General features: G+C 35.2%; 1 protein-coding gene across 1 annotated transcript in view; it reads right to left on the reverse strand.

Annotated features, from left to right (window-relative positions):
- The window catches only part of slc37a4b (solute carrier family 37 member 4b), a 31,244-nt gene extending 13,888 nt beyond the window's left edge, over positions 1-17,356 (reverse strand). Inside the window, exons 1-4 of the mRNA XM_030153392.1 lie at positions 17,241-17,356; positions 14,347-14,667; positions 11,321-11,553; positions 1,189-1,435 (exon numbers count right to left, since the gene is read on the reverse strand). Of these exons, the coding sequence (XP_030009252.1) occupies positions 1,189-1,435; positions 11,321-11,553; positions 14,347-14,494 (628 nt within the window). The 5' untranslated portion in view covers positions 14,495-14,667; positions 17,241-17,356. The remainder of the gene's footprint in view (positions 1-1,188; positions 1,436-11,320; positions 11,554-14,346; positions 14,668-17,240) is intronic.
- Positions 17,357-25,660: the final 8,304 nt, after the last annotated feature.

Here is a 25,660-nt window from a genome sequence, read left to right on the forward strand (position 1 = left end):
CACATTTTATCACTAAGGGATAGTTTGTAAATGTAAATATTCTCATCATTTAATGTTATTTCTTTGCTCTAAAACAGTTTTCATTATTCATAGGCATAATATAATGTTATTTTTTTTCTACATTAAACCAAGAAACTTGGTTTATGTTCAGTTAATGATACATTTTACTGAAAAAGTCACTTTTTCTTCAGTTTTTTCTGATTCATGATATAATAAACCTCAACTTTAATCTGAGCTTTAATGAACATCTACATGATCAGTGAAGTTAATATATGAAAATACCTGATTTTCACTGAAAAATACAAAATGCAGAGGATAGTATTAGAATAAATGTGAATAAATAAATAAATAAATAAATAAATAAATAAATAACATAACATAACCTATAAATAATGACAACTACAAAGTTTTCTCTTTATTTTAGTGTAAAAAAAAATACCATTAAATGATGAAAATATTTACATTTACAAACTATCCAAACAAAAAAGAAGTGAATAACCTGAAAAAACTGAAATTTCTTAAGAAAAATCAGTGCAATTTTAACAATATTCTGCCTCCACTTATCATTTGTCCATGTGCATTCTGGATCAGATCTGCAGACACTAAACACTGAGGAACACGAAGAAAAGAGTTCAAATTGTGCTGAATTTTCTTTAGACATTTCAGGTTGTTCATATTTGTTCAGGTTATTCACATTTTATTGTTACAGGATAGTTTGTAAATGTAAATATTTTCATAATTTAATGTTATTTTTTGCACTAAAACAAAGACAAAAATTTGAAGTTGTCATTATTTGTAGACATAATGTAATTTTTTTTTTACATCAACCTGAGAAGAAAATATGGAGTCATTATTTTTTGCAGGTTATTATTATTATTATACTTGAACTAAAATGAGTTCCACAGCCTTGACTGTGGAATTTTTGCTCTTCACAAATTCATCCCCCGGGCCACATTGGAAACTTTGGCGGGACGCATGTTTGAGACCCCTGATTTAAACCAAACTAACCAGTGCAATGATATTTAACCCAATATAAAAGTATATTATAATATCTGACATTATTGTTTTGTATCCCAGACTCCTGTTAGAAAAGAAACACCTGAATTCCACGTGTCCACATACTTTTGTCCATATATCATACCTGCGTAAACACATCACCGTCATAACTCCCCTTCCTTTGGTTCGTACCTCCTTTGGCGCCCTTCTTGGCGGCTGCTTCAACGCTGGGCAGACCCACGTCCTTGGGTTCGTTCTTCACAAACGCCACACAAAACAGAGACAGCGCAGCGCAGACGACGCCGGACATGGACAGGATGGACCTCCAGTCGTAGAACTGCAGCAGAACCGTGACCAGGATGGGACCCAGACTCCCAGACAGGTTCATACTGCAGGACAGGACGGACCACAAGGTTCCGAACTGGGACGGTTCATACCACTGAAGAAGAAAACCACCACAGAGGAGCGTCAGCAAAGAGGAGGTTCAGACAGTACTGTAGGTTTTCATCATGCAGCCAATGGTCAAAGAAACATATTAATAGGATTCAATCAGTTCATTTGTGTTCATCTTTATCTGGTCCCAGAACCATCTGGCTGGGGGGGGGGGGGGGGGGGGCTCTATAGTTTCTGTATGAATGAGGACTTTCCTGTGGAGCATACTGGTGTTTCCTTCTTGGAGGAGGTCATAACCAAGGTTCTAATTGTTTTGGATTTTTCATTATAGTTTAGTTTTATTTAGTTTGGACTTTTTTCTCTAATTCAGTTCGTTTTAACCCTTTCAAACACGAATTATGAGAACCTTAATAAAAAAAAAAATTCCAGAGTGTTTTTATTCCTCTTTAGGCATGAAAAAAACAATGCCATTGAAAATTTTCTTCTGAAAAATAAATATAAATAAATAAAATAAAACTAAAAATAATTTTAAAAATTAAAAAAAAAAAATACATAAAAAAATAATAATGAAAAAAAATGTAAAAATTCTTATGAACCTATTTTTCATGAAGTTGCAAAAATGTCCACTCAGCTGGACACCACACGTTTAATTTTTGACACAGAAACATGTATTTACTGATAAATTGTGTGAAAACTATGAGGAGGGCTTGTGATTCTGGGGGTTTATGCTCAGGAGAGATCTACATAATGTTACCAATTCATGTCAGAAAAGATATGGAGTGTCTTAAAACTTTAATAAAGATATGTGTAAAAAAAAAAAAAACAACAAAAAACAAATGAAAACACCAAAAAAATCCATATTTATACAAGAGAACAGCTGTAGAAGAGCTGTCCACTGGAGTGACCAGCATGAAAGGGTTAAATAGTTTTTAGAGCAGGTTTACTAGTTTACTAGTTTTTTATTAGTTTTCTTTTTTTTTTTTCTAAATGCTTAGTTTTAGTGTTAATTTTAGTTTCTTTATATCTTTTCTCTTCTTTTCTGTTGTATTCCATAGATATGTAGAATGTAGAAAACTTGTTCAGAATGACATAAAAAAACATCCTGTTCCCTCAGGTTTGAGCTGATGTCACATACCGTAGGTTCATCCCAAGGTTCGAATAGTTGTGGATTTTTCATTATAGTTTAGTTTTATTTAGTTTGGACTTTTTTTTCTCTAATTCAGTTCGTTTTAATTTGTTTTTTGAGCAGGTTTACTAGTTTTTATTAGTTTTCTTTTTTTTTCTAAATGCTTAGTTTTAGTTTAGTTTTTTTATATCTTTTCTCTTCTTCTCTGTCGTCGTATTCAAATAAATCCCAGACAGGACTCTGCTGCTTTCTCCCAACTTTAGTCTCCATGTTTCCAGGTAGAGTGGGGACCAGAAGACGACTGGAAACCACAAGTGAACACAAGTGACGGACCCTTAAATATCATATGGTGCCAGCAGAGAAAATTGCTTGAGTGAAATAAATTGATTTTGTATCAATCTGACATTGACAAAGATGAAAATGAAGGGAATTTTATCCATAATTTTTATATGTTTTAGTTACTGTAACACACAATACAGTTTCAGTTAGTTATCGTTTTTTCTTTTAACCATAGTTTTTATTTATTTCAGTTAATGAAAATGTTTTTACAATTCTAGTTTTCGTCATTTCATTAGTTTTCGTTAATGATAATAACCTTGGTTGTAACATGTAGGTGTGTAATGTGTTGAATTCTAATAATTTCTCTCCTTTTCTCTCTCTCTAAATGAAATTTGATAGATTGATTGTATTGGCCGACATTAAATGATAGTTTTATATTTATAATAGTGCTGTCAAACGATTAAAATTTTTAATCAGATTAATCACAGGGCTGCTGTGGATTCATTTCGATTAATCACGATTAAATATCATTCATTTTTAATCTATATTAACCCTGTTTCATTTTTCATGAGTAAACAGACTTAAGAAAGAAGGGTATATACAGAGTGTCCCCAAAAAATGTATACACACTTGAAATAATTGTAAAGCAGGTGTTTATTAAAATTCATTTAATTTTCAAAATGTAACAGAATTTACAAACATTTTACTGTTTTGTCTGTTTCACCTGTTCCCAAACTGACGTCCGTTCTGGTCCAGACTCTGCTGACGTGAGTTATACTGGGAGAAATATCATTGCATTGGTTAGTTTGGTTTAAATTGTTTCCAAAATGCCTCAGAGGTGTTTTTTTAGCTTACTGACTGACAGGCCGTAAGATATTGTTGTCATGCGGCGTCCGTTAGCATCGTCGTTTGTCGTCCGTTTTAAAAATTTTAATCGTCTTCTTCTCCAAAACTACAATTCTGATTGACTTCAAACTTGGTATACAGCTTCTTTAAAATGATGTCAACAAAAGTTAGTGAAATTATTTGGATCCGGATCTGATTCTGGATTTGGTGCGACTTTGAAAAATGTCCCCATTATAAGAGATAGGAAGTGGATGGATGCAATAATGCACAAATAGAATATATCAAATGTAAAATGTCAAAGGCTGTTGTGATTCTTTATAAAACTCTAGACTTGTTAAACAAAAAATGTTTGCATATATTGTATTGTTCACTTGTAATGCCATATAGGTCGTACTGTGTGGAAATATGGGGCAATGTGTATAAAACTAATACAGACCCGATAATTAAACTCCAAAAAAAGCTATCAGAGTCATAAACAAAGCTGCTTATCTCCAATCAAGTAATCCACTTTTTGTAGAATCTGGTTTACTAAAATTTTTTGATATTGTATATTTAAAAACAATGGAATTTATGTTTCGTGCTAAAAGTAAAAATCTTCCTGTTTGTATTCAGAAATTTTTTAAGTTAAGAGAAGAAAATTATAATTTAAGAGGGATGTTTGTGTTTGAAACATGTAAAGTAAGAACAAATGTTAAATATCACTGTGTTTCTGTTACTGGGGTCAAATTATGGAACAAACTGAAGGATGAAGTGAAATTGTGTAGCTCGCTGTCGAGTTTCAAAAAGGTTTTAATTTGTCAAATTCTCAAGGGCTATGGAAGTAATATGATTATAAGTGACTTAAGAAACCAAATGTAGAATAATTTGTGTTTATGTTCAATCTGCTGCAACTTCAGGTGTGGAGTTGGAGTAAGGATGGGAATAGGAGAAGCAGAAATAAGCCTCTGGCTTCAGCTTCTTCCTTTTTCAGTTACAAATTGTGTTCATTTTATGTTTGTTTGTTTTTTAATATGTATGTGTTTTGTACATAACTGAAATAAATATTCATTCATTCATTCATTCATTCATTCAATAACTCAGTAAATATAAAAGATATCCAGTGTACATTTCTCCAGTCCAGCCCTGATGGGGAGATGACCCAAACAGAATGTCCACATGCTGAGCAGGATCTTCTTGTGTTGATGATGTCAACACAAGGTATTAAAATTATTTGGATCCAGATCTGATTCTGGATTTGGTGCCACTTTGAAAAACTTTCCCATTATAACAGATAGGAAGTGGATTGATCCAATAAATCAGTATCAATAATATCAAGTGGGAATTTGAATTTTTTACAGATCTGATTGGAATATGACCAAAACATGGACTATTTCTGTAATAGAATAAATACACAGAACTGAGTGATAATAAATGGCATCTGGATGCATTTCCCAAAGCTTTTAATTTGGCCGCTAAGCTACAGGGCCATTGGTCCGATTTTTAAGGTTAATGCATATAGTGCATTGTCCCTGTCTAAACAAATAAATAAAATGAAAAAAATATCATTCATTTTTAATCTATATTAACCACGTTTCATTTTGCATGAGCAAACAGAATAGATATGCACTTAACGTGTTTATCAAACACCTTCAACAGTTTCAATAAAACAAGTGTAGCCGACAGTTCATCCAGAGCACCTCCTGTCCTCGTACTTTCAAACATTCCATTTTAAATGTATTATTATGTTTATTCTGTTGTTTTACTTGGTATTTGTATTTCACTGTTTTAATTGTACAGCTGTTTTATTTCATTTTGCTTTTTTTATTCTTCTGTACAACACTGTTTTAATTGTACAGCTGCTTTATGTCTTTAGTCTGTTCTTGTACACTGTAAGCCTGGAATTTGTATTCACTAAAATGCTTTAATTACAATGCACTTAAATAATTTCAGTTTTATGATGTTACTATAAAATGTTAAGTATATTCTATTAATCTGTAGACATAGTTGAAAGTACGAAAAAGTGCAGGGGTTCAGCGGGGTTGTGGTGTTAGTGTTAATTTGGATTTAATGTGTGTATATCAGTGTTTATTGGCCTTTTTGTGTTTGTTTGTGTATTTTTGTAGAGCTGCACCATGAGTCAGAGCCAGAGGAAGAACTATGGCTTTACTGTTCAACTCAGACTGTTATTGTACAGTGGAAACCCTAATGTCTTGTCAAATTAAAAGCACTTCCTATACTGGCAAATGTCATCGAGCTAACTTCCAATCATGCTTCAATGCATTAAGTTGAATAAATTCATAACTATTTTGATCAGGAATAGGATTTTGAGTTTAATTAACTTAAAAAAAGTTGTTTAATCAATAACAAATTAATGTGGCTGTAATTGAGAACATTAGTCAGTGTAAGCTAAAATGCTGCGTTGAATGGTTGGATAGTGGGGTTGATTTTACAACGGATTTAAAGTACAAATAACTTGTCTTTTAGTGTTTTCTACTTAAGAGTTTAAGTTCAATACTTTTAGCATTAAAGTTGAACCTACTTAAACCAATTGATTAATCGATCATTACTCAAATCATTTAAGTGCAATCACTTGCCTCAAATTTTTTGAGTAAACTCTATTTATTTGGGCTTACAGTGTACTTTATTTTATTTAAATTTTTATTATTATTATTTTTTACTATTTATTTATTTTAATTTTGTTTTTCCCCTGTAAGTTGCTTTGGAAAAAAGTGTCTGCCAAATGCATAAATGTAAATGTAAACTGTTCCATCCTGTTTTTTTTTTTCGTCCTCATATTTCCATCCAGAAGGACAACGTGCCGTTTAGTGTCTTCCATCTTTACAGGATGGTTCTGCTGCCTGTCACTACTGGATCAACTGACCATTTGTTCATGTACATTAATACTAACTCCGCTTGAACAAACCGATCTAAATGCGTTTAGAGACGTTCAGAGTCGTTCTGCGCTGCGAATGGGTTAATTGAGTTAAATTTATAATCAGATTAATCGTGATGATGGATTAATCCGCGTTAATTTTGACAGCTCTAATTTATAATGATGATTTCAGGGTTAAGGAAGAATAAATACCAATAAAACCCAAAGTAAATAAACAGAAGGTAACGTCGGTATCGTTGCATCCCTGGTAGGAACACAGTGAAAACATTAAAGCGAGCGGCCGGTGCGTGAACAGAACCTGAGAACAGAGGCCGTCCTTATATGAGCCTCTGCTGGACCTGGTCTCACAAACACCCCCTTACACGACCTGAACGGAGAAGGAAAGCCCTTTGACTTGGTTTTTTTTTTTGGAAACATCTACTAAGGCTCTTCTATAAATACCTTCTCCTGTAATCTGATGCCCTTCAGTTCGTTGAACACCTGCCAAAGTCTATTTATTCTCTGCCTCTTAAACACTTGAGCTTCAATCCAGGCTGTCGCTCTGTCCACGCAGGATGGACCAGAGTTGGTGTACGTTTCAATCAGCGTTCTGATTGGATTAGAAATCATACACTGTTAATTAACCACACCGACACCTTAATAATTAGAAATATTTAACATAAAGCTCTAGTTCCTCTGTCTAGAAGAGAAATCTGCTTAAAAAATGTCAGATTTTCCTGTTTTATACACTATACCAGGGCTGTCAAACTCATGTTAGTTCAGTTCCACATTCAGCCCAATCTGATCTGCAGTGGGCCGGACCAGTACAATAATAACAGTGAAAAAAGTAAAATTCTATTATGATCAGGTTTACATCTACAAAGTTTCCTTAAAAATCTGAATAACATGAACAACTTGAATTGTCTTAAGAAAAACAAGTGCAATTTTAACAATATTATGCCTCAGTTTATCAGTTTATTATTTACACATGTGCGTTATAATCACAAAAAACATTTAGTAACAGGCAGAGTATTGGTCAAATTGCATTTACTTTTCTTAAGACATTCCCGTTTGTTCAGGTTATTCACATTTTTTGCGAAAGTACAGTTTGGTAATATAAACATTTTCATGTAATTTTACTTTTTTACACCAAAAAAACAAAGAGAAAATGTGGGGTTGTCATTATTTATAGGTTATTATGATCATATTTTACTGGTTCTGACCCACTTGAAATCTAACTGTGTAACTGTAACTGTTATCGGACTGTATGTGTCTGTATGTGGAACCTGAATTAAAATGATTTTGACATCATTGATTGTTAATATCTTCAGTGTAATTTTTGTATTTCACAAATTCATCCCAGGGGCCAGACTGGACCCTTTGGTGGGCCATATTTGGCCCCCGGGCCGCATGTTTTACACCTGTGCACTATATGGACGAAAGTATGTGGACACGTTGAATTCAGGTGTTTCTTTTCTAACAGGGGTCTGGGATACAAAACAATAATGACTAATGTCATAATATAGTTTTATATTGGGATAAATATCATTACATTGATTAGTTTGGTTTAAATTCTTTCCAAAATGCCTCAGAGATGGTTTTTACGTTTGATATTAATTCTTTTTAGTTTATTATTTTTTTATCCATGACTATGATTTTCTATGTTCTGTCTCTAAAACTCTAAAACACAGGTGTCAAACATGCAGCCCGGGGGCTAAATCTGGCCCATGAGATGAATTTGTGAAATGCAAAAATTACACTGAAGATATGAACAATTCGGATGATAAAATCATTTTAGGTCAGTTACAATCTAAAGTGGGTCAGATCAGTAAAATACTATCACAATAACCTATAAATAATGAGACCTGCAAATTTTCCTCTGTTTTAGAGTAAAAAAAAAAAAAAAAAAAAAGTTAAATTACACAAAAATTTTATATTTACAGACGAGCCTTTTTCAAAAAATGTGAACAACCTGACATGTCTTAAGAGAAGTATGTGGAATTTTAACAATATTCTAAATGTTCTGTGTATTTGTAGATCCACTGTGATCTGTAAGTTGTGATGCATATGTGTAAATGATAAACTAAGGCATAATATTATTAAAATTGCACTGATTTTTCTTAAGAATTTTCAGGTTGTTCATATTTGTTTATGTTATGTTCAAGTGCGTTTCATATATGTAAACATTTTCATTACAGAATTTTACTTTCTTCACTCAAAAACATAGAGAAAACGTTGGAGTTGACATTAGTTCTAAGTTCTTATCCTATTATTTATATTATTTTACTGGTCCAGCTCACTTTAGATCATATTAGGCTGGATGTGGCCCCTGAACTAACATGAGTTTGACACCCCTGCCCTAAAATATTTTTCCTGCTCTGACTATAAATAATAATTTCGTACTACAGATAACCATTTTACCAAATTTTTTTCACATGTCACTGAGGAAGAAAAATCTCCCATTAAACTTAAAAAGGAAATATTGATGTTTTTATGTCAAATCCTCATGAATAGGACATCTTACAACTGTAGACATGATGTGTCCCAATATTTATGTCCATATAGTTTATAAACATCAATATTTCCTTAAAGTTTAATGGGAGATTTTTCTTCCTCAGTGACATGTGAAGAAAGTAGATGGTTAGATGTGGTAGAAAATTATTATTTACAGTCAGATCATGACACATATTTTACAAATTCAGAGCTAGAACATTTAAAATCATAGTCATGGATTAAAAAACAAAAAAATCAGTGTTGAGAGAAATTCAGTAAAAATCATTTCTGAGGCATTTTGGAAGCAAAGATAACAATTTAAACCAAACTAACCAATGCAGTGATATTTATCCCAATATAAAACTATATTATGACATTACTTATTATCGTTTTGTATCCCAGAAACACCTGAATTCAACGCGTCCACATACTTTTGTCCATATAGTGTATTTTAACTGGTATCAAATCAGAACTGCAACAAAGTTTCACCTTCAAGTTTAATTTTTAAGGCTTCGTGAACAAATCAGAAAGCTCCCTCCTCAGCTGTGGGAAACTATCTTTAACTCGTTTTCATGTGTATTCTAGATTTAGTAAACGCCCAACATAGTATTTGACTCGTCTGCAGTCGTCTGTGACCTTTGAACCCTGCTGTGAGTCCTTGTGTTGAAAAGGAATTCACAGCATCACATTTCCCTGAAACGACGGAACCGGCGCTGCGGGAAACACCGTCAGTAGGGCTGGGTATTGGCAAGAATCTGGCAATACCATACAAATCACAACACTAGGATCACTACATGATATATCACGATATATCATGATACTGTTAAAAAGGCAATTTTTTTGTTTGTTTCTTTTTTTTTTTAATGATTCTGTCCTTAAAGAATTGAATTACACCAGAAATCTGCACAAATACTAAACACATTTTTATTTGATCACAACAGGATCTAATGTTATATCACAAAATGTTCCTGTGTTCAAACTTATATTCTGTTTACAGACATTACAGTTTCAGATCCTGTTCCAATGTTCATGTTCTATTAGTTCAGAACTAACATCAGAACAGTATTTTAGTTCAGTCCCAACAAAGGAACTACCATCTGCCTCTCAGACAGTAAAAAAGTGCTTTACAGGATGCTTCAGATAACCATTATTTAATAAAACAGTGTTAAATAATAATAAATAAGATATAAACAATAAAGAAAACAAAAAAAAACAAAAATGAATGAATAACCTGTGACTTTACTCTGAGCTTCTATGAACATCTGCATGATCAGTTGATTAAACACAGGAAAATGGATGATTTTCACTGGAAAAAATGCAAAATTCAGAGGATAATATTATAATAAATGGTCATAAAATCACTTAGGAAAGGTTAAATAGAGAGAAAAAATCATTTGGGAACTGACACAAAGTCACACTGGGTCCTTATGGGTTAAACAAAAAAATGGGAATAACCGGAAAAAATATGAACTTGAAATGTCTTATAAGTGGAATTTAACAATATTATGGCTCAGTTTATTGTTTACACGTGTGTAATATAACTCGGACATGGATCTGGATCTACAAATACACAAAACATTTAGGAACAGGCATCTGGAACTGAAAAAATAAAGAATTTAACATTATGATCAGTACAACAAATTCCATCCCACAGACCAGACTGAACCCTTTAGAGGGACGGTTTTGGTCCGTGGGCCGTATGTTTGACACCCCTGGTGTAGACAGTTAAGAATAATGTATGCACCCAGAGTTGACATCCTGCAAAGATAAAGAGTCTGAAGAGTCAATAATTCTATTCCAGTTTACATTCAGTTTTTCATTGTCAAAATTCACTCAAATTCATGATAATGTTGTTTCATCATTTATGTTGTTTTCCTCTTTGTTTGGTTTTCATTTTTCTTATAACTTATCATTTTTTGGTTTTAAATCAGTTTCATCTGGTTTTATTTGGTCATTTATTGTCATGTTGAGTTCACTTTATTTCCTCTTTTACACTGGCTTCGTCTCATTTTGTCTTTAATGTTATTTTTTTCATCTTTCATGTTTTCATCTTGTTTCATGTTTTACATCATTTTCCTCTTGTTTTGTTTTTTTTTTTCATTTGAAGTATTTTTTGTTTCATCTTTTACATCATTTTTGTCTTATTTTCTTCTCATCTTTCATGATTTTCATCATATTTTATTTTTTACATCACTTTTTGTCTTGCCTTTTAGGTTGTTTTTTTTCATCTTTTGTTCCACTGTGTTCTTTTAGTTTTTTTCATCAGGTTTCATGTATCTAGAGTTGGCATCCTTTACATTTTCTCTTAAAACGTTAAAAATCCACATTGTTGTTACCTTCCGTAGGATCTTCCCACACGGCGGCCACCCACAGCCTTGTCCCAGTCCGTTGACGAACCAGAGCAGAGAGAACATGGACACCGTGGACGACCAGGAGAACACGATGTTGATGCCTCCGACCAGGAGCAGGCCGATGGAGAACAGCCAGCGGGCGCTGATCCGATCCGACAGGACGCCGCTGATGAACTTACTGATGGCGTAGGCCATGGTTTGGCTGCTGGTTATCATACCTGTGAGGAGAACATGGAAGGGCTGAGTTTGTGCAAAGAGGGAGAGGTCTGTTTATTTGGGTTTTTTTGTTTTTACAGTGTTTTTAACAAACATTTTTTTTTTTTTTTAGCATTAACATGGTTGTCGTTTTTTTGATGTTGTACCACACCGACTTTCTCCAGAGCAGGACTTATCTTATCTTATTATAGAATAGAATAGAATAGAATAGAATAGAATAGAATAGAATAGAATAGAATAGAATAGAATGCCTTTATTGTCATTATACATATGTAAAATGAAATTAAAGAGACAACTCTACTGGTGTGGAGTGCAAAACAGTTTAAAAGAAAAATTTATATACAGAATAAAAACAAGCATGTCAACCAACCAAGAAACAGAACAGATAAATATATACTGCACTTAAACCCTGGCTGGACACTAAGGATATATGTTAAATATATATTTTTATTTGAGGTATTGTCATTGCAGTGTGTTCAGTACCCATATTGCACTTGGGTAGAACGTGCTGCTAATAGAGAGAAGAATGAACCTAATCACACCTGAATGAAGTCACTGAAGCCGTTTCACCTAATGTGTGTTAGCCTAGACGGCTGGAGAGTCGGCTTGTGACTAGGTATGCACCGATACCACTTTTTTCCAGACCGAGTACAAGTACGAGTACTTACATTTGAGTGCTTGCCGATACTGAGTATCGATACCAGTACTTAATAATCCCATTCCATTTGTTAGTTCCTTTTGTAAATGTGCTTTATTGTCGTTGTCATTAGTCTGACTGGAACAAAGTGCTGCTACTGACATTTAATGTGTTGGAATGAGTGTTTGTCAGTTAATCCACCAGGGGGCGCCGCTCTGAATTAATCTATCTGCCTTGGTGGAGGTCTGCACTCTCCGAGTGCTTCTAGTTTAGTACGTGGCTAAAATACAACCTGAATTACAAACATTAGCCCCGTTAGCATCCAGGTGATCCTTCACTAATTATGTTTTGGCGTCAGAAATATGATAAAATAAACTTGGTGACCCCACTGTGGAGAATCTAACCTATACTGACATGTTTTACTCAAGAAACTTTAATGTATTTAAAGCAAAATGGCATCTGGGAATGAAGCGGTTAACTCCACATTTGCTGTGGCTGTGAATGTGCAGAACATTACACCTTTATGTTTTCATTTCCACTCAGTGTGTGGAGTCATTCTGCACAGACGTGTTTGTGAATAAAGCTAATGGGACTTTCATTCTGCCTCTAATCCCTCTGCAATGTGGAACCAAATAAGGCCGATGTGGCCATGACTAAAGCCGTCTCAGATCACACAGTAGTTTCATTGAAGGTAAAACAGAGGAAGGAATGTGACTTTATTAAACAAACCAGACGCTCAGTTTATCTTATCTGGAACTGAACTAAATACTTTCTAATGGATACTTGTACTGGACACAGTTGTTACACAGATCATTCAATACTATTTTGAGCTGTGAAGAAACACAGTGTGTTCACTCTTGTGTTCTATTTTCACTGTTTGTCATGCTGCTGCTGCTGCACGGCAATTTCCCAGTTTATCTATCTATCTATCTATCTATCTATCTATCTATCTATCTATCTATCTATCTATCTATCTAGTTCATTGTGCTCCTTTTTTGCGTATGTTTTTGTTCATTTTTTTGCCTATTTTGTAGTTGTCGTCGTCTCATTTTTTTGTGTCATTTTATTAATTTTTCTGTTTATTTTTTGTCCCTTCATTTTTATGTTTGTCCATTTTTGTCCACTTTTTCCCTCATTTTGTTCACTTTTTAAATCTCTCTATCTCTCTATCTCTCTATCTATCTATTAGAATGGAAAAAATCTGTTAAAGCCACAGACAAAAGTTTAGGTCATAACATAAATTAACTTGTTAACTTGTTCCGTGATTGTTGGCCGGAGCGGGGCTGGGGGGTGCACACACTCCGTGAATGTTGGTCGGGGGGGTAGCGTAGCGGTCGGTTGCTCTACTCTTCCTCTAACTCCATACTCAGCCATAGGTGATAGTATGGATCCAAGTTATTAGTCAAAGAACGACCGGCTTCCGTGACTCGCCGAACAGCCACTTCCTTCACACTGCGGGTTCGAGTTTGAGGCCGGAGGACCTCCAGCGGAGGGGTGTTCCCCACCGCGTCTTTTCTGCGTCTTTTCTGCGTCTTTTCTGCGAGCGAGACCAAGTCTTCCCCAGGGGTTCGCAAGACGGAGCCGCCCGAGGTTCCGTGTACTCCCGGTCCTGCTCTGAAAAATCGATCTCATCCACTATTAATCGATCATGCAAAATTAAAATGAGATCGACCTAAGATCGATTAAATCGATTTTTTTACTCAGCCCTAATTGTGAGATGCGAAGGCTCGCACCGCAGCGTGATAGCGGCAGCATGAGCATATGATATTATATGGATGAAACACGACGCGGAAACATGGAAACGGCTGGAGGAATATGCATAGAGGGAAGGGAGCTCCTGCCGTTTCCGCGTTGAGTCTGTAGCAGCTGTGCGAACTGGCGTTTCCCACAATCCACGTTGTGACAAAATTCCGAAGATGCCTGAGTTCCCTACCGGCTCTGAATGTAAACATATGGTTTGTTTCTGGTGGATGGCATTTCGAAACTGTTCACCGTAATGCAAGAGATTCAGGTGAGTAATGACAGACAGACTTACAGACTCATGATACTGAGGATATGACTGAGGTTTGACAGATTTAATGAAGAACTGGTCACGAAAGTCTGCCGCACCTTTAAAGTGTGAGTACTAGTTCTGAGTGACAGGTCCAGACAGACTCACCTAGGTCATCTTTGTCCAGGCGGATCTCCTCCATCACAGACGGCATGACGAAGGAGAAGGTCTTCCTGTTGAAGTAGTAGAGCGAGTAGCCGGTGAACATGCAGACGAAGATGACCATGCGGTAGTAACTGTAGCCTGTGGACCCCATGGCTGGAGGAAGAACCAAGACACACAACTGGAGATCAAACTGTCGGAGTGGACTTCAAGGCTGCGATCTGAGCTGTAGAAGTGGGTGTTAGAGAACGAAGCAGGTCAGAACCAGGACACTGGTCTGGTCTGGTCTTCAGGCTGGAGGTCCGGTTTATCTGTGAGGACACAAACCTGGAACAGAAAACAGGACAAACATCAGACAGAGGCAGGTACAGGTACAGGTACAGGCTGAGGATGATGTACGGAAGGAAATCTGTCTCATCAGATTTGGAATTATAAAAGCCACTGAAGTTCTAGCACTGAATTTTTTCTTTGCTCTGAAATTAAGTATCTGAATTTTTTGTCTCTCAATTTTACTATGTTCATAAATTTAGAATTAAAAAAAATTCAGATGCAAAAAATTCTGATCACACATCCGAGACACCAAGGAAAAGTAATGATTCTATCTCGAGTTGAACCAACAGCCAGCCAATCGAGTTACGTCAGGTTGGTCATGTGACACCGATGCAGGAAAACGGCCAGCATGGATGTGTGATCTGAATTTTTTGCATCTGAATTTTTTGCTTTTGAATTTTTTCCATCTGAATTTTTTGTATCTGAATTTTTAAAATTCTAAATTTATGAACATAGCTGAATTCAGAGACAAAAAATTCAGACACTTAATTTCAGTGCAAAAAAAAAAAAAAAATCAGACACTTAATTTCAGTGCAAAAAAAAAAAAATTCAGACACTTAATTTCAGTGCAAAAAAAAAAATTCAGATTCTTAATTTCAGTGCAAAAAAATTCAGATTCAAAATTCAGTATGTAATTCATACCATTACTGTAACTTTGCTGTTCTTGATAAACCTGATCTGCAGTGACATGCTTGAGTGTAAATCAGTTGCTTGTTATTGTCAATAGACTGTAATTAACCATTTTTCTTAAACAAAAAGGTTTTTGTTTTGGCATATTATCTCCATAAAGTCAGTAATAACTAATATTAGAGTATGTTCAAATGTGAAAAAACACCAGTTTGGCAGCATTTTTAAAAACTTATTTCATAGTTTTAACTCAGTAATCAATATAATATCAGTAAATACATGTTTCTTTGCTTCAAAAATTAAATGCATGATGCCCAGCTGAGTGGAACTCCATGAAAAATAGGTTCATAAAAAATTTTCAATCACATTGCTTTTTTCAGGCCTAAAGAGGAATGAAAACACTCAGTATCTCAATTAGGGTCAAAACACAGTATTCAAAATCTCTCTGACGGGACATTTTACAGACAATTTGACTCACATTTTTACTTTTAAATTCATTTTTACTTTAGTTGGACCACAAGGGATTATCCAAAACAAGGAGCTACTTTATAGTGAAACAAACGTTGGAATGGCAGTCAGTTACAGTTTACTCTGACTGGACATGACTGTGTTTTGACCCATTAAGGTTCTCATAATTCATGCATGAAAGGGTTAAGTATCTGAATTTTTTTTTTGGCACTGAAATTAAGTATCTGGGTTTTTTTTTGTTTTTTTTTGCACTGAAATTAAAAATCAGATTTTTTTTTTGCACTGAAATTAAGTAAGTAAAACAATCAGTATCTTGATTAGGGTCAAAACACGGTATTCAAAATCTCTCTGACGGGACATTTTACAGACAATTTGACTCACATTTTTACTTTTAAATTCATTTTTACTTTAGTTGGACCACAAGGGATTATCCAAAACAAGGAGCTACTTTATAGTGAAACAAACGTTGGAATGGCAGTCAGTTACAGTTTACTCTGACTGGACATGACTGTGTTTTGACCCATTAAGGTTCTCATAATTCATGCATGAAAGGGTTAAGTATCTGAATTTTTTTTTTGGCACTGAAATTAAGTATCTGGGTTTTTTTTTGTTTTTTTTTTTGCACTGAAATTAAAAATCAGATTTTTTTTTTGCACTGAAATTAAGTAAGTAAAACAATCAGTATCTTGATTAGGGTCAAAACACGGTATTCAAAATCTCTGACGGGACATTTTACAGACAATTTGACCCACATTTTTACTTTTAAATTCATTTTTGCTTTAGTTGGACCATAAGGGATTATCCAAAACAAGGAGCTACTTTATAGTGAAATAAACACTGGAATGTCAATTAAAGTTTACTCTCTAACTGGACATGACTGTGTTTGGACCCATTAAGGTTCTCATAATTCATGCATGAAAGGGTTCATTTCAGTGCAAAAAAAAAAAGTCAGTGCTAGAAATTCAATAGCTTTTATAATTCAAAATCTGATGAGACAGATGTACTTCCATAATGAAGATGATGATGATGATGAAGCTAAACATCCACAGTTCCAGACTCCTGCAGCTCCAAACACACTGGTCCCCTTCACACTGTCTCCATGTCCTGTTTTGTAACTCACTACTTGAACTGGCCTGGGTTTGTGCTTTGGCCTGAATAGTAGCAGATCGGGACTATTTGTTATCCCGGACCAAACCAGACCCGGGTATAACTGAATCTACTCTCAGGTACCACAGCCTGACTTTTCTGCATCTGCATGAGTCTGGACCTCATGCATCTGGAGCCGGACCCTCATGGATGCGCACTGTTTATGTCTAATAATAACAATAATATTAACTCAGTATGACGTCACCGGAGCCGGTCCACGGACCCGGCTCTACATCCGAACACACCGATCCGACCCAAACACGCGCACACCGACGCCGTTCGTCCGGTGTTTCCGCTGTGAAGGAGGAAATGCCCGTGAATCCGGTTACCTTCCATCCGCGTCCGCGTCTCCTGCTCCATCAAATCACCGCCACGCGTGCGCGCTCACGGATATGCAGCTTTCCGTGCGCGTGTCCGCCCTTGAAGACCGGCCCACGGGTGGCGTGACACCCGGAACAGGACATGGAGGGGGGATCCGGGTCTCCGTTCTCCTCTGGATTCAGGACAGGGACGTTTTTCCTCCAATAAAAAATAAATAAATAAATAAATAAATAACAACAGTAAAGAAGAAAAATACCTTTATTTTGAAAAAAAAAAAACGTATGACGTGAAAAAAATTCACAGGTATTACGTTTTTATTCCATTATATACAGTATTTATTATATAAATGTAACAAGTGTCTGAATTCTGCGATTTATTTTACATGATATTTTACATTTCAGTTAAAGAGTCAAACCTTCTACTTCCTGTTTCCTGCTAATAATTCTACTTCCGGTTCATATTCAATTTCACATCGTCGTGTGATATTTTTTTTCTTTTCTTTTTTTTTCTGTGGTTTCATCTTGTTTTGTTTTTACATATTTTTTGTATCATCCTTTATGGGGCTTCTTTTCATCTTGTTTATTATTATTATTATTTTTTTATTTTATTTTATTTTATTTTTTTTTTACATAATTTTCATATTGTTTCATCTTTTGCATCATTTTCATACACTTTCGTCTTTATGTCATTTTATTTTTTGTTTCGTCTTTTCTGTTGTGTACATCTTGTTGTATTTTTTTGTGCACTGTACTATCAATAAAATCAGCTCTGTGCCCCAGTTTGGATCCTTAAGTTTAGGAAAGGCAACCACACTATAGATATTGAAGAGCAATAGGAAATCTCAAGCTACATGAGTTATAACCAAAAAACATCAAGATCTTCACAAGTTCATTAAAAAAAAACAAAAAAAAACAAACATATTTTCCATTCAGTGGAAACATATGTGGTCATACACTTTTGTTAATGGATTGCACCCTTAAATTCAAAACGTGTCATGCAATGTAATATAACACAATCAGACTTTGTGAAAGTCAGTGTTTCTTTTATGTTAAATTTATAGTATTTAATATAGAACATGTGTTGCATTTAACAGACCAAAGCCAACTGGTTAATGCACAAAAGTTAATCACATTAAAATGTAAACATAAAAAAAAAAAAAAAAAAAAAAAAAAAAAAAAATCAAGATCTTGAATGAATGAGAATTATGAGGCCATCAACAATTCTGACTGAACTTTAGTGAAGACGGACACATAGATACAAAAATTTAAGGTGTAAAGAGTAAAATGTATATTGATATTTTACATTGTGATGATTAATTTACCAAACTGGTTTATTGCGGTTACTGGGTTTGTTTTAATGAGACAATGTGAGACCATTCTGACTAAAACATTACACGTTACGAGACTGCATATATGGATGAACTTGGAAGCAAAAATATGCCAATCTGTCTGGAAACAGGATCTAACTGAACCCATACTGCATGTATACTAAAGTGTAATACCACTGACGGCCACTAGATGTTGCTCTAAAAAACTCTGGCTCCCTTAGACTTACATTAAGTTTCTTTCTAAAAATACTAAGACAATAATAGTCATGTCAGGGGTCATTCTGGTCTCAAAGGTTTTACATGGATCCTCTAATAATAAGCAATAAATAATAAAATGAATAGTAAGTTAATTCTTCGTTAATCAGATCTCAGTTCAGAATTGAAGCTTCAGTTTCTGCTCTGTCGAGTTTTGATTGACATGTTTTTGACAGTTCCATCGTGTGCACAGTCAAGTCCAGTAAAATATGTAAGAAAATTTACAATGCTTACAAAAGCCTTGCAAACGCATATAAACATGCATATAATAAAAATAAATGAATGAATAACATCAGTATTTGCTTATGGGCTCTTCTAGCTGCATTCTTTTTAATTATGAGTTTAAATGGTGATAAAAGTAGTGCTGTAATGTTTCTAGTTGATAAATAGATGTTAATTATTAACCCTTTCATGCATGAATTATGAAAACCTTAATCAAGATTTTTTTTTTTTTTTTCCTTAGTGTTTTTTTTTCTTCTTTGAGCATGAAAATTATCTTATGAACCTATTTTTCATAGAGTTCCAAAAATGTTCACCCAGCTGGACACCATGAATTTAATTTTTGAAGCAAAGAAACATGTATTTACTGATATGCTGTGTGAAAACTATGAAATAAAAACATTTTTAATGCTGCTAATCTGATGTTTTCTCACATTTTTATCATACTCTAATACTAATTATTACTCACGTCATGGAGATAATATACAAAAAAACCCTCTTTGTTTAAAAAACTCCTGTTTATTACAGTTTAATAACAATAACAAGCAACTGATTAACACTCAAACATGTCACTGCAGATGAGGTTTCTCAAGAACAGCAAAGTTACAGTAATGGTATGAATTATTATTAGGATAAAGTGAGCAATTATCAGTATGAATCTAAGATTTTTGTTCTATTATTTGTTTTATTATATGATTGTTTAAAACTGTGCCATCTTGTTATCTTGTTTTGTTTCTGCAACTTTTCTTCTTGTAAATAGGGTCGGCATAAATAAGCTGCTGCTTCAGCCTACGTCTTTTCACCCATGTTTAATATAGAAATCCAAACTGTAGGTATGTATATATCATGTTCTGTTAAATGGACGAATAAATTACTACTACTACTACTAATGTCAGTGTATTGGATGGTGCATAAGTGTCCACTGTGTTGGCTGATATGGAACTAAAACAACAAAATCCATGAATATATAAGAGAACAACTGGAGAAGAACTGTCCACTGTTGTGACCACTAGGCATGAAAGGGTTAATCATCATCACTTTGTTTTTAAAAAGTTATTTAATGTCACGGAAACAGGTGATCGACAGCTATAGTGATCAGTCACAGGCCTGAATCCATCAAACACAGTGAGGAACCAATCAGGTGAAGGTGATGTCACATGGTTCTATGATGCATTTATGTAATGTGGGATATTAGAGATATTACAGAAAAGGCCTAAGTTGGTCCTAAATAGTTGCCAGAATGCAGGAAGTGAAATTATTTACACTAAAAAGTTGTAATAATTGTCCTTGGTTGAATAAAACATACAACCGTGATGCGTTCAGGAGCCTTTTGTTTGTGTTACTGTGTTACAGTTTGTATTTAGTTGATGAGCCTTTATCAACTCCCAGAACGCCAGCAGTCTTATATCCTTCATGATATTTATGTGAAAGGTCATTTAGTGTGTGCATACCTCCACCAAGGTCCCACAGTCCAATACACTATCACACAATGTCATGAAAGCATTTCCAAGACGAGTAAACACTTAAAATACACCTAAACATGTTTGACTCATAAATCACCACAAAGGGGAAATCGTAAATGAAGCTCAAAGTGAATATACACACGACATACCGGCGGTGTCCATAACACATAGCCCCCAGGTCAGGGCTTATGTAACACAGAAACATGTTCACGTCATGACGCCCTGTAAAAATAGGACATAGGACAGGGGTGGGGGTGGGGTGGGGGGGGGTTCCATTCAGGAGTTTGAACCATGATGACATTTAGAAGAATCTGAGCAGTAGATGGAGATGAGGATGAAGAAGAGTGTGGAGGGATGAGGAGGTACATGAACATGATATTATCACTGACAGAGATGATAATACAATAAATAAAAACAATAATAATAATAATAATGTGATAGATAGATAGATAGATAGATAGATAGATAGATAGATAGATAGATAGATAGATAGATAGATAGATAGATAGATAGATAGATAGATAGATAGATAGATAGATAGATAAAAATGTCAAATCAATTTTAAAAAAGTTAAAATGAAGGAAAAAGTGGACAAAAATCAACAAACATGAATCAAAATGAGTAAAGACAAAAAATAAGCAGAAAAATTAATGAAAAATTCAATATGTCTGGTTAATAGCAAGTTTTATGGAAGAGATAGAGCTAGATGAATAATTGTCAGATCAGTTAAAAAGTTTTAAAAAAAATTAGGGAAAAAGTGGACAAAAATGGACAAACATCAAAATGAGTAAAGACAAAAAATAAGCAGAAAAATGAATAAAATGACACAAAACAAAAAAAGAAACAAAAAGACAACAATAAAATAGGCATGAAAATGGACAAAAACAAATACAAATAAGTAACACAATGAGAGAGATAGAACGATAGAACGATAGAACAATAGATCGATAGATAAAACCCACTGTAAATAAGATATACATGTATATCTTATTTACAGTGGGTTTTACAATGTAGTATGTACAGAAAAGTGCAAATTGAAGTATTTATACAGTGAGTGGGTATGTACAGGAATACAGTCTGTATATACAGTACAGGCCAAAAGTTTGGACACACCTTCTCATTCTTTGCATTTTCTTTATTTTCATGACTATTTACATTGTAGATTCTCACTGAAGGCATCAAAACTATGAATGAACACATGTGGAATTATGTACTTAACAAAAAAGTGTGAAATAACTGAAAACATCTCTTATATTCTAGTTTCTTCAAAGTAGCCACCCTTAGCTCTGATGACTGCCTTGCACACCCTTGGCATTCTCTTGATGAGCTTCCAGAGGTAGTCACCTGAAATGGTTTCCACTTCATAGCTGTGCCTTGTCAGGGTTACTTAGTGGAATTTCTTGCCTTATTGATGGGGTTGGGACCATCAGTTGTGTTGTGCAGAAGTCAGGTTGATGCACAGCTGACAGCCCTATTGGACAACTGTTAGAATACATATTATGGCGGGAACCAATCAGCTAAGTAAAGACAAACGAGTGGCCATCATTACTTTAAGAAATGAAGGTCAGTCAGTCTAGAAAATTTCAAAAACTTTGAATGTGTCCCCAAGTGCAGTCGCAAAAACCATCAAGCGCTCCAACGAAACTGGCTCACATGAGGACCGCCCCAGGAAAGGAAGACCAAGAGTCACCTCTGATGCTGAAGATAAGTTCATCTGAGTCACCAGCCTCAGAAATCGCAAATTAACAGCAGCTCAGATTAGAGACCAGATGAATACCACACAGAGCTCTAGCAGCAGACACATCTCTACAACAACTGTTAAGAGGAGACTGCGTGAATCAGGCCTTCATGGTCAAACAGCTGCTAGGAAACCACTGCTCAGGAGAGGCAACAAACAGAAGAGATTTATTTGGGCCAAGAAACCCAAGGAATGGACCTTAGACCAGTGGAAATCTGTGCTTTGGTCTGATGAGTCCAAATTTGAGATGTTTGGATCCAACCGCCGTGTCTTTGTGCGACGCAGAAAAGGTGAACGGATGGATGCTACATGCCTGGTTCCCACCGTGAAGCATGGAGGGGGAGGTGTGATGGTGTGGGGGTGCTTTGCTGGTGACGCTGTTGGGGATTTATTCAAGATTGAAGGCAACCTGAATCAGCATGGCTACCACAGCATCCTGAAGTGACATGCCATTCCATCCGGTTTGCATTTAGTTGGACCATCATTTATGTTTCAACAGGACAATGACCCCAAACACACCTCCAGGCTGTGTGAGGGATATTTGACCAAGAAGGAGAGTGATGGAGTGCTGCGCCAGATGACCTGGCCTCCACAGTCACCGGACCTGAACCCAATCGAGATGGTTTGGGGTGAGCTGGACCGCAGAGTGAAGGCAAAAGGGCCAACAAGTGCTAAGCATCTGTGGGAACTTCTTCAAGACTGTTAGGAAACCATTTCAGGTGACTACCTCTGGAAGCTCATCAAGAGAATGCCAAGAGTGTGCAAAGCAGTCATCAGAGCTAAGGGTGGCTACTTTGAAGAAACTAGAATATAAGAGATGTTTTCAGTTATTTCACACTTTTTTGTTAAGTACATAATTCCACATGTGTTCATTCATAGTTTTGATGCCTTCAGTGAGAATCTACAATGTAAATAGTCATGAAAATAAAGAAAATGCAAAGAATGAGAAGGTGTGTCCAAACTTTTGGCCTGTACTGTACATACATACATACATACATACATACGTACGTACATACATACATACATACATACATATATATATATATATATATATATATATACATATGTTACTGTAGTGCAAATACAGTTTTGTTTTGTTTTGTTTTGTTGTCCTTTTTACAGAGTGCAGATTAGACAGTTTATACAGAGTGCAGAAGTATACGTTTGTGAGGTGGTGAGTTGGGGTCAGGGGTACTGACACTGGATGGGTCATGAAGTGTTCATCAGTGACGGCCCGGGGGAAGAACTGTTCTTGTGTCTGGCTGTTTTGGCGTACAGTGTTCTGTATCGCCTGCCGGAGGGAAGAAGTTCAAAGAGGTTGTGACCGGGGTGTGAGGGGTCTGCAGCGATGTTTCCTGCCTGTTTCCTGAGTCTGGGGGTGTACAAGTCCTGAATGGTGGGCAGATCAGCACCAGTGATCTTCTCTGCAGTCCTGATTGTCCGTTTCAGTCTGTTCTTGTCCTGATTGAACCAGACGGTGATGGACGTGCAGAGAACAGACTGGATTATTGCGGTGTAGAACCGGATCGGCAGCTCCTGGGGCAGGTTGAACTTCCGGAGTTGGCGCAGGAAGTCCATCCTCTGCTGGACTTTCTTGGTGATTGTGACTATGCTGGAAGTCCACTTCAGATCCTGGGAGATGGTGGATCCCAGGAACCTGAAGGTTTCCACTGTAGTCACTGTGTCATTGTGGATTGTGACAGGGGTCAGTTTAGGGGGGCTACTCCTGAAGTCCAGTGTCATCTCCACCGTTTTGAGCGTGTTCAGCTCCAGGTTGTTCCGACCACAAAAATACATCCATACATACATAAACACATAAATTATTTCTATGAAATTATCTCATCAACACTGTCAGTGATGGAATATGATAATTAACACTGGTCAACAACAAATGTATAGTTTCAGTTTTTTGAGCTGGTTTAGGATCATTTTGGTGCTGAATCCAAAAATCACATTCATTTTGCTCAGTCAGGTCAACTTTCTGAACTATGCTACATATTGGCTTTTTAACATTTTTGCTTACATTTATGGGCATTTTCACATCATATGATACAAAGTTCTTTCATATTTCTTGCAATAAACGAGTTCTGAAGATTTTACTTTTGCCAATTTATGATTAATGTTGTTTTTAATATTACAGGTGAATGAAATGGCTTCGACTAGAAGACGGCCTGACGTATTCTGCTACATCTGCGGTGAATACACCATTGTACCTAACAGGAATCCTGTTAGAAAATGATTTTTTTTCTCTTAAAACCTATTTTGGGTGAGAACTATATAAAAAAATCAACTGATAAAGTCACAAAAATGTAATCAATTTTGTGAGAAGATCAAATTTTTCAAAATCAATTTAGCGAAAAAACCTGACCTGATTGAGAAAAACAGATTTCATTTTTGGATTTAGCGGTGCAAAATGGTCCTAGTTCAGTTGAAAAAACCTAGACAACTTGCAAAAAACATTTTTTTGTAACCCAGTGTTATTTTTACTAAATTTGAGTCGTTCTTCTGTTTTAGTTTCAATAAACAAAGTCCATTGCACTCTAATGTAAATGAATTCACATATTGTATTATTCTTATGGGCTTTACTTTGGAAGTTGACTACCAAATAAAAACAGCTCCATGACCCATGCTGGTGTAAGCGTGTTCTTTTGTTGGAAGCTTCAAGAATAAGTCCGGATTCTTTTCTGTCTCATTTTTTATAAATTTATTGACTTGATCTGATCACAAACAAAATATAACTCAGCTGAGGATCCACCCCCCAAGTGGGGAAATGAACCCAGAACATTCCAGTGCACATCACTTTTACAATCCTTGTAAACTGATCTTCAAACTATGGGTCTTTAACTTAGCGTTATCGAAAAAGATCAAACAGATGTGGGGCCTTAACTCTGTGGAATAATCTGGAGCAAAACATAAAAATGTCTTCTTCAATCTGTGCGTTTAAAAGGATGTATAAATCCACTATAATAACAAAATATAGAACATTATAGAAGTACGCATAAAATAAGATATTATTGTAGTTAATTGGTTATCATAAGAAGGTACTATCATATTTATTGATCATTGTATTTGGAGTAAATATTTAAAGTGCATTTAAATATTATAGTTTATATTAAAAACGGTTGATAACACTGGTCTATAATTTTTTAGAAATGATTTGCTTCAGACATTAAATGTGCTAAATGTTACGTATTTTAATAAGATTAATTGGAAAATAAATGACACAAGTGCCGGTTTGCTGATGTTTTCAAGGTATATGATTAAGTGTTATTCCACATATATACTGGTTTATGTACATTTATATAATAGTTTTATAAATCTTCCACTAAATCGAACCTGTAAAGTGAATGTATTCTAATGTGCAGACAGTGTTTGGAAGTAGATCTTGTAGCTCTGAGACAAATATTCCTTTGGAGTCAAACCCAT

The sequence above is a fragment of the Sphaeramia orbicularis genome, chromosome 14, assembly GCF_902148855.1.
Source record: "Sphaeramia orbicularis chromosome 14, fSphaOr1.1, whole genome shotgun sequence".
NCBI classification, from domain to species: Eukaryota; Metazoa; Chordata; class Actinopteri; order Kurtiformes; family Apogonidae; genus Sphaeramia; species Sphaeramia orbicularis.